The sequence below is a fragment of the Anolis sagrei genome, chromosome 4, assembly GCF_037176765.1.
Source record: "Anolis sagrei isolate rAnoSag1 chromosome 4, rAnoSag1.mat, whole genome shotgun sequence".
Classification (NCBI taxonomy): Eukaryota; Metazoa; Chordata; class Lepidosauria; order Squamata; family Dactyloidae; genus Anolis; species Anolis sagrei.
This window is the reverse complement of record NC_090024.1, coordinates 226,276,032-226,286,602: the sequence shown is the minus strand read 5'-3', so window position 1 is coordinate 226,286,602 and position 10,571 is coordinate 226,276,032. Positions and strand designations below refer to the sequence as shown.

Below are 10,571 nucleotides of genomic sequence, written 5' to 3'. Positions count from 1 at the left end.
ATCTCAGAAGTGAGAGATATAAGCTTTTATTGTTTTGAAGCTGTTTAATTGACAAGTAGACTGGGACCATATATGTGCTATATTATTTATTTTCTTTCCCAGAAATTTGTTGTGAGCTAAAAGCTGGTGACTCACAGACTAAAACTGATTTAAGGTTTGGCCCCTTGGTAAACCATGGATTAAATGAAAAGAAAAGACATCCCATCAAGCTCTAACATTTTTTGATTTCTAGCATGGCCATACTTGAAGTACACTCCCAACCTCTCAAAAAGGATTTGGCAAGTTGGACAAGATGAGCAAAGTTCCCTATGAGGTGATGCAAAAGGATGGGTATGAGAGAACATTGTAATGTCAACTCAGATGAATTTAAAAAGAAAACAGGAATTAGGGGAAGATAGAGCTATCTGCTAGGCATAATGGCTACGTGTTACCTCCACATATGAAAAGCAACATACTAGACTTATGCATGGATTTCGTTTCTCTCATTTCCTTTGTTTCTTCAGGAGCACGGAACAGGAAGGCCCCTCTCATTACCAAAATCAACTCGACACAAAAGCAAGCAGGAGTGCACCCCAGCTCTTGGCCTGCTTTTGAGCATCACAGAGTAAGAGGCGCTCAGTTGCAGGCCCTGGCAGGCACGAGCGCTCTGGGCCTACACACCACACATTTACTCTCCTTGGAAAGAGAGTGCATGTGAGGTGAGCAGGTGTGCCCGCACCTGCCAGGGCCTGTAGCCAAGCACCTCCTCTAGAATAGAAGCAGCAAGTAAGAAGAAGCCTTCTTAAAGCATGCACCAGGAAGGGGAGCATGTGTGGGAAGCCCCCCCCCCCCCCCCAATAATAGGCTGATAGAAAATGGATCTTTCAGCACCAGAGAGTAAAAACTGATACCTGTCCTCCCAATTTCAAGAAACTCCCAAAACAACGGATCGGGCCCCCCACCAAAAGCCAGGACATGAAAAGGGTCAGAGTTTACCCCAAATGCACAACCCTAAACATACTTCTAATCCTACTTTTTAAAACTTAATTTTACACGTACGTCCCAAAGGTTTAAATATAATGTTTTAATATAATAAGAACAGGGACATAAAAACATGAAAATAACATCCTACTTGGCGAGAAATAAAAAGTGCCTCCATGTGTTCCCTACACATTTGCCTGACTACTTTGGGAAGCTAATGTTGGATTAGAGCTTTGATCTGATCCAGCAAAGTTCTTCTTTGGCTCTAAACCATTAAAATCAAAACTGTCTCTGACAGCATTTTTTTTAGAAAGCATTTTACCCTCGGAATGAAGATGAAAGATTCCCTCCCTGCATGTGAAAGTGAATGTCAAGCAAAAAATGCATCTTGGTTGACACATCCCAAAACAGAATCTCTGAATGATCTGCTTACCAGGCATACAGATAAAAAAAAATCCACTATAGGAGAAAATCTAATTACTTAAATTAGTTTTAGATATTCCATCCCAATACTTTTACATTCAAGTTACTGCCTGAATGGCGGGTATGGCAAGCTAATGTCTCTTTAATGTGGTCACCTACACAGATCAATGTGTAGGTGACCAAAGAACAGGCACTTGGAAATCACTGTCTCCTATTCATTTTAATATTTTTTTTCAATCTTAATTCAGATATTCTTTCCTGAATATATCATGAAGAAATGAGGTTGTAGCTAATCATTTAAAAAAGCACCCTGAAAATAGATTTTATAAGCAAACATTAGTTTAATCCACCTCTAAACAATAATTAAAAACACAAAAGCATGGTACAAAATTTTAAGACAGAAACGAACAATCAGAAGGCAAAAAAGTGTGTGTCAGACGAAACAGATAAGGTTAGAGTTTAAAACATTCCAAGACCCGGTCTGAGTAGTGAAATTTGGCAACCCTGCAACTAGAGTATGGGGAGAAAGTTCTAAGCTGCCCCTTTGTTTTCAATATACAGACACAACCTTAAAATCAACTTTCCTGTAGAGCTTCTTCTCAGTTTTAAACCGAGTGTAAACTTAAATGCTAATCCATCAAGGTAGAAACAAAATGAAGTATAGATGAAAAAAGGAATAAAATTCAGACAAGTATTTCACAGCTTTGGCTTTAGTCTGTAGTTGACCTTCGGTACCAAAATCGAGCTCTGTAGTCGTCACTGCAAGTCATGAAGCCAGGATTGGTAGGAGAATGGACAATGCAGCGAACAATGCTGTTGTGCCCCAAGGAAAGAAGGTTCCTCCTTTCAGCGGTTCGTGAGTCCCAGCAACAAAGGCTAATGGTCCTTTCATCCGGAAGCAGTACATAGTCTTCTGTGTGGTTGAAGACAGCCTGCGTCCTATGAACCTGGCGACCACTCAGACCCGCTCCTGCAGACATGGCAACATATGTATACCATTAACAAAGTGGCAGATTTTAAAAACTAAAATGAATCTGTTCATAATGAGTAATACACTGGGTCCACTTCTGCTCTCTCATTACAACAATTAGTTTCCAAAAAGGTAATCAATAATCAGAATTGTCTTTTATAAGAAAGTGCACATGTCCCTGTTGGTGCTTTTAGATCTCTCAGCAGCTTTCTGTACCATTGACCATGGTGTCTTTCTGGGGCTAGGCATCAGAGGCACTGTGTAAAAATGGTTCTGGTCAGTGCTTAGGAATAGCTGTTCCTCAAAAAAGGAACTATTATGTGGCATCCCACAAGGGGTCATTCTATCCCCAATGCTTTTTAATATTTACATGGCATGGGGTTATCAGTATGCCGATGATACCCAAATATATTTCTCCATGCCTTCAAAATCAGCTTTAGCTATGGATAGCATGTGCCCTCTAAATTAATGCCTGCAGAAGGTAATGGGCTGGATGAAGAAACACAAATTGAACATGAATCCAGACTAGACAGAAGTGCTTGCCATTGAGCATCCTGACCTGGGGGTAGAGGTGTGTTGTTCCCTGCCTGCGAGGAGAGGCAAGTAATAAATTGTTGATGCTATTATTATTGTTATTATTATTTCCCAGATTATGTCTAAAAAATGACAGTTGCCCAGGGCTAATATTAGAAGTCAGGGCAAGATTATTAGACCAGATTATAAACCAGATAGGAAACACATTGAATAAATGTGTTTCATATTTATCTCCAGTTAGGTTGCAATGGTTCAATCAATCTTCCATTAAAAAAAAAGTTAAATAACCATTAACTTTTTTGAGAGAGATTGACTACTACCTTCAAGGATGCTAAGAATTTTCCTCACAAGCACTGAAGGTTTTGCAACATCATAGCTGAATTTTTAATCCACTTCTGTGCCTTTAACAACAGCAAAATTCATTTAACCTCATGATCTAGGTAGTTTTCTTCTAGTTTAATACATCACCCAACTAAGAGCTTTCACCCTGGCCAGTTGGACATGACCAGACTTAGTGTCAAGGGGAAATCTTTACCTTTACTTAATTAATTGAAGCAGTTTTAATAACGAGGATGATTCTAGCCAAACATCTTTTCTATGGTGCCAAGTCATTTTATTCTGAAGTGGCAAGTATGTTATGGGATCATATGGCCCAGTAACTGGATAAAGTCATAGATGGCCACACTTCTTACACTAACCTAAATAGGTCTGTGAGAAAATACTATGCCGGTGGGATAATGGCAGAGGAAAGCCATGGCATAGTCTTTCAAATAGCCACTCTTTGCTACAAATATTTTACCACCTGCACTTAAACTAAACTGTCCCACAAAACTAATGTACTGCTTTCCCAGGAAGGGCAACCACAATATGCATACTAAAGACCTGCTAGTGTTTGAAAACCTCTCCTTTTTCGTCAAGGAAGCACCTAACAATAAATGCTAGGCCTTGGCTGCACCCTGGTGGTTAAAAGGTTATAAACTGAAATACAAGGCATGTCTCTTAGGAGTTTATTTGTAGAGTTTGCACTTCAATGTACATGGAAACTCATGATATTGTACATGTAACAAAATGAAAGGGAAATTGATCAAGCAAAAAATTCCCATTTTATACTTTAATGTTGCTTTTTAAAACCAGCCACTTGAAAGGATATAAGGAAGGAAACTACTATATATTGTGTGTGTGTTTGCCTTCAAATAGAAGTGAGGCACAGACCCACAATACTACAGTTGGTCTAAGAGCAGTGCAAGGGCACAAGTAATCACTGGACAAATCTGAAAATAGTACTCTTATTTTTTCCTATATTCTAAGAGGAGTTTTTTGGCAGAATCACAGACCCTAAATTAAATAAATAAAATACAAGAAGTTAATCACTGATCAAAATATTGTTTTCTTGTAGATTCAGGAAAAGATATAGATAATATCACTTCTGCAGGTTTATGGTTTGTGGGATCACTACTGTGAGTGCACGAGTGGAAAAAAGAACCTACTGTTTAGGTTTGGTTTTACTCACCTGTATATTTGACCAGCGTTCTCCCCGTGGATATCTCCCAGAGTTTGGCTACTGAGTCCTTTCCACTTGAGAGAATATACTTTGAATTCTTGGAAAAAATGGCAGAACAGACTTCAGCCCCATCGTGTGCTTTTTCAAAAGTAGTGATACAACGATTTGAAACACCATCCCACAACTTGATACATCCATCTTTGCTGCCCGTCACATACATGTTAGCACTTGCATTGTAATTAACTGAGCAGATGGCATCTGTGTGCTGGTCTTGAGGATTACAAGACACAAAGCACTGGAAAGTGTTAACGTCATACAGTCGCAGGGTAGGATGCTGGGTCCCGACAAGTATGAAGTCTCCAGAAGGATGGAACGAGATAGAACGCAGCATCTCTGCTTCCTGTTTAGTTGGAAAATAGGGAATTAGTATGTGTGATGGAACTGTATAGATCCCAGTGCATTTGTTAGGCTGTCTCACCCACAGCTTGGGAGTACCCATTTTTCTGTTAGCTTTATGAGGCTGGAGCATAAGGAAACCTTTTCTGGTTTGGAGCAGTAAATTGGCTCACTCCTTTGCCTGTGGAGTGGAAGCCATTTTAGATTAGAGTCATTATCACCAGGGAATCTTGGAAGCAAGACGTGTCTCTAGTGAAGAGACCTGTTCTCTCAACCTCCAGCCTGATCACCTTGGGCATCGGGCGCCCCAGAGGCTCCTTTACCAGAGAAAGTCTTTCGTCCCCAGAATCATCTACTAGCAGTGACTTCAAGAACCACTAGTTACCTTCAAACTTTAAGTATAGACTTTGTTGTGGGGAAACCAAGATAGTGCCTGGGTGGAGATAGGTCCAAGGACAATTACTAAATTCATCACAATTTCTCTAAATAGTGTGGACATTGATTCTGTGGGGTTCCTTGCTCAAACAGGAAGGCAAACCAGGAAGGTGATCCCCCAAGATGATAGAAAGTTAAGACACGTTCACACTTAGGACATTTAAAGCAGTTTGGGTGTGACAGCACAGTATGGAAAGATATATCTGTATTATTACAACTTATCTAAATGTAAATTGGTGCTGGCTGCTGTTCAGGATAAATTAATGACTAAAGAAGAGCACTACTACCTAAACAAGCCAAAGTGGGCATAATTAAAAATATTGCTGAGCGAAAGGTTGGTGGTTCGAATCTGGGGAGCGGGGTAAGCTCCCACTGTTATGCCCAGCTTCTGCCAACCTAGCAGTTCAAAAACATGCAAATGTGAGTAGATCAATAGGTACTGCTTCTGCGGGAAGGTAACGGTGTTCCATGGAGTCATGCCAGCCACATGACCTTGGAGATGCCTACAGACAATGCCAGCTCTTCGGCTTAGAAATGGAGATGAGCACCCCCCCTCCCCCTGAGTTGGACACGACTACACTTAAAGTCAGGGGAAAGCTTTACCTTTACCTTGTTAACATAATTTGGTAATGTATTTGCAAAACCACAAAAGGACAGTAAGTTCTTAGGGGCAGGAAGGAATGAGAAGCCTATTACACTCCTTCCACACTCAAAAGAAAGAAGATTTTTTAAAATATGCTTCTCCTACATTGATCTGAATGCTGATCTAGTATATTGTTGCTTACAACTGTTGGCCCAAAAAGATGGCCTCTAAGAAGCTTTTGCTAGATACAGATTGACAAATATAAGGCAGAGACACAGGCTAGTTTAAATAGGAATCGCTATTTCAAAATTTTCAAACTAGGTATCTGAACCCCAAAGCGGTCTTAATTCTTAACGTATTTACATATAACATTCCACAACATCAAAAGACTTGCATATGAAGGCTTTTCTGAATCAATCGTTATTTTTCATGTTTCTTGTAAAATGTCTCACCTGAATATATTTAAAGGCTCTTTTGGCAGATGGTTTTGAATAGTCAAACAATTTAAGTGTATAATCTCTTGATCCTGAGGCAAGGATTTGTTCTGTTGGGTGGAAAGCTAAACAGGTCACCTCATCCACATGATCATAAAGAGTTCTAATAACTGGGTGGTTCTCCATGTTCTGCTGGGCTGTTTCATTCATCATAACCTAGTAAAGATTAGAAAACAAAGCACAGGAACCATGACCTTTTGATGCATGAAACAAATCACTAATAAATATAAGAATGGTGTTACCAAAATGTGGAATGTGGTGAATCAATATATTGTTGCAACTACTATATAACAATGTGAATGTAAAAGTTTCTCATAAACAGCAACTTGTTAATAGACTGTTTTACAAATAGGATGAGACACTAAACGATCAGAATTTCCTAAAACCACATGAACTACCTCAATGGGCATAGCGCTCTTTGCCAACATTCTTTCTGTATCCAATATTTTTATTGAGGCATCAGCAGACCCTGTGGCTATTAACTGTCCATCTCTGCTATATGTAGCGACACGACACGGTCCTTTGTGGGATGTGACGTAACAGGTCTCATATTCTGAAGCCTCTGGAGACATAGTCTGCACATCCGCATCGAACTCCAAGTCAATTCCTGTGCCAGGAGCTACTGTATCAGAGCGCCCAATGGCATACTGAACGGCACTATCATCATTTTCCATTCCTGCAGGGGGAAAAAGAGGCGAGTACAAGATTTTGTTTTCCAATACAGGGAAGACAAGTGTTGCTTCAATAATCTTCAAGACTTTCAAAGGTGAACAAGTGACATGAAAATTCTGCCATCCATCTTGATCATTTCACACTTCTCACCTTACTTCGTGACCATCCTATTCTTCAGAAAGGAATTTTAAAGATTTAACAATATGTCGGAATGATGCCTATTCAGAAATATTAATGGGGCCTACTCCCAAGTGGAGCCCCCGGTGGCGCAGTGGGTTTAAGCACTGAGCTACTGAGCTTGTTGATCGACAGATCGCAGGTTCGATTCCGGGGAGTGGCGTGAGCTTCCACTGTCAGCCCTAGCTTCTGCCAACCTAGCAGTTCGAAAACATGCAAATGTGAGTAGATCAATAGGTACCGCTCCGGCGGGAAGGTAACGGCGCTCCATGCAGTCATGCCGGCCACATGACCTTGGAGGTGTCTACGGACAACGCTGGCTCTTCGGCTTAGAAATGGAGATGAGCACCACACCCCAGAGTCAGACATGACTGGACTTAATGTCAGGGGACTACCTTTACCTTACTCCCAAGTAAGTGTATGCAAAATTATTGACCAAATACCACTTATATTCCCCCTAAAATTGAATAGTTAATACAAATACCTGAGGTTGTAAAAGGTTCAATTCTGAAACTAAGATCTAGGGTGCACTTATACTGTAGAATTAATGCAAACTGACAACACTTTCACTCCCATGTTTTAATACTTTGAGATCTTGAAAATTGTAGTTTTACCACTCTGTGAAATAATGATTGTGCTCCACCAAACTACAAACCCCAGGATTCCCTAGCATCAATGTTTTCACATGTAATCTAACATGATTTTACCAATGTGACCAATATAAAATAGCATCACACCGCTTGACAAAAATATAAGAAATTTCTGTTCTGAGACCAAAACTTACCCACTTTAATAAGATGCAACAATTGTTCAGAGGGGGCACAAACAGACTGTGGCTTCACCTCATTTATCAAACCATTCGCAATGTTGATATAGCCATCATAGAGCAACTGACTAATTATCAGTTTATAAAGTTGCTGCCGGTCTTTCAAGCTTACTTTTGGCCTATACATGGTGAACAAAGGCTGTCTTCCAGCAGACTGAAACAAAGAGAAAATAATGGCATAGGATGGTAAGAAGACACTTATTATGTACTTTGCATTTATTTCTTTAAATATTTACCCCCTTTAAGTAGCAACAAAGTATTTTTAAATATTTGAAAAATACAAGCAATCAGAGACACACAAGGAAATAATAAGATTCAAGGAGTAGGACAATAGTTCAGAATGAATGTGTATCTAAAAGCATGTACATCAGACTCAAGGCCTGCAAGCTGAATCCAGCCCACTATGTCATTTTATGTGGACCTCCAAATGCTGGACCACAAGTCCTCATAATTAGACATCATGACTGGAGCTGATGGGAGCTGTGATACTGTAGCACCTGGAAGGCTGCTGTTTGTTCTGTTTAGTCAGGAGATTGGGGTTTGAGTTTAGATACAAGGATTGTAGATAAGATGCCTGACTTTAATATGTTCCCCACCTCAGAGCCACAAGTGGTGTTGGGCTGCAATTACCATTATCCCCAGTTCACATGGCAAATAATGGGAGTTGTTGTTCAATAACATCTATAGATCCTCTGTGCTTTGATTCAATGGCCCTTTGTAGGCAACCACATGGTTGATGTGACCCTCAATGAATATGACACCCAGGTCTAAAAATATGAAAAGTGCTCCTAATGCAAATGAAGGATTCTGGCATTTTTTTTTCTGAGGGGGCTTCTTCTGAGGATGGGAGTGTGACTTGCTATGGTCATCCACTGGGTTTCCATGGCAAAATTGGAGTTGAAACCTTGGCCTCTTATGCTGGATCTCTTATGCCAGAGTAGCCAGGTGAAATTATTTAGACCAAACTCCTTTTATTTGGAATGAAGCGGTTTTTATTAATTGTGATGTATAACTGGATTATTTAATTGTTTTATAATTGCTGTTGATACATGTTTTATCTTATTATCTGTTTTGTTGGCATCGAATTGTGCCTTTTGTAAGCCACCCTGAGTCCCCCCTCGGGGGTTGAGAAGGGCAGGGTAGAAATGTGTGAAATAAATAAATAAATAGTGTGTTTTAGTAAAACTCAATCAAAAGGATGTAAGCCACCCTGAGCGCCCCCCCCCCCCCAAATAGGCATCCAACATCCGGGGATGGGATCCAAATATTTGGGACAAGTAGTGTTTTGGATCCCATTCCCCCGCCCCCGGATGTTGGGTGCCTGTTGTTCAGGCCTGGGCAAACTTGGGCCCTCCAGGTGTTTTGGACTTCAACTCCCACAATTCTTAACAGCCTCAGGCCCTCACTTGCAGAGTGGGAAATGAAAGGGGCCTGAGGCTGCTAGGAATTGTGGGAGTTGAAGCTCAAACACCTGGAGGGCCCAAGTTTGACCATGCCTGCTGTAGTTGCATATATGTCATTGGACTAAAATCTTAATATGAAATTGCTCGGCCTGTATAACTCAAAATCTTATTTCTCTGCAGGAAATATGCTTGCAAGAACACCCAGGTGTCCAGTGGAGTTACTGGGCATCCTATATCCTTTGTGCATATCTTTCTGTACACACACAGGCGGGGAGCACTAAAATATAAAACCAGGTGCTTGCAAAACATGTTATCTAGACAAAATGCAAAGATGCGATAGAATAAAAAGCAAATTGAGCAGCACGTGAAAGGCAGAGGATCAGGGGAAGGAGGGGGCGGGACTTCCGGGGCAGTAACAAGGCTTTAGAGCGGGAAAAGGCACGGAGAGGGGGATCCAGAAAGCGAGGCGCGGTTCCTACCGGCCCGTCTTTTGGTCTCGGTCGATCTGCGCTGGAAACGGCTCCTGGAGGCCCGAGAGCGTCGGGAGGGGGCGGCGGCAAAGGCAGCGGGAGCGGGGCTGGAGGGAGGCCTGGCGGAGGAGGAGGAGCAGGAAGCGGCGGAGGAGGAGGCAGGAGCAGCCGGGATCGAGGGCCGCTCCGTCGAACAGGCTGCTGCACCGAGCACATCGATTGGAGCCGCAGCTGGAGGGCGGGGAAACCAAGCAAGGGTCACACGGAGCATGCGCCGACTCGCATGGAAGTGGCGAAGGCAGGATGAATGCAGTTTGGCACTACTTTTAATTGCCGTAACTCAATGCCTGGGAGTTGTTCTTTGGAGAGGCAGTCGCACTCTTTGGCAGACAAACTACAACTCCCAGGATTCCATACCACTGAGACATTGCACCTGAAATGGTGTCAAAGCCCCATTCGTTGTACAGTGTACTGTAGATGTACCCTGATGCATCCAATTACAAACTTGGGCTCTCCTGCAGTTTCGGACTTCAGCTCCCAGAAGCCTCGGTCAGTATGACCCAACAGCTAGGGGTTCTGGGAGTTGAAGTCCAAAAGCACCTCAGCTTAGGAATCACGTTCCACTTTAAATGCCATGGTGACATCCTGTGGGGTGTCCCTGGTGGCACAGTGGGTTAAACCCCTGTGCCGGCAGGACTGGTTCGAATCCAGGGAGAGGCGGATGAGC

The 10,571-nt window shown here is 41.9% G+C and overlaps 1 protein-coding gene across 1 annotated transcript; it reads right to left on the bottom strand.

Moving 5' to 3' along the window:
* Window positions 1-1,704: 1,704 nt before the first annotated feature.
* Window positions 1,705-10,068, bottom strand: CSTF1 (cleavage stimulation factor subunit 1). Its single transcript, XM_060772073.2, has 6 exons — window positions 9,854-10,068; window positions 7,930-8,125; window positions 6,695-6,972; window positions 6,255-6,452; window positions 4,398-4,788; window positions 1,705-2,353 (listed from the first exon to the last, which is right to left on the bottom strand). The coding sequence occupies exons 1-6, from the start codon at window positions 10,058-10,060 to the stop codon at window positions 2,094-2,096; spliced, it is 1,530 nt and encodes a 509-aa protein (XP_060628056.2). The 5' UTR covers window positions 10,061-10,068; the 3' UTR covers window positions 1,705-2,093.
* Window positions 10,069-10,571: the final 503 nt, after the last annotated feature.

Coding starts and splice junctions, on each gene's coding strand:
- CSTF1 (XM_060772073.2), bottom strand. CDS start 10,060: ATGTGCTCGGTGCAGCAGCCTGTTCGACGGAGCGGCCCTCGATCCCGG. Junction 6,973..7,929: donor GTTGCATCTTATTAAAGTGG/GTAAGTTTTGGT, acceptor TTCCCCCTGCAG/GAATGGAAAATGATGATAGT. Junction 2,354..4,397: donor AACGCTGGTCAAATATACAG/GTGAGTAAAACC, acceptor CCATGTCTGCAG/GAGCGGGTCTGAGTGGTCGC.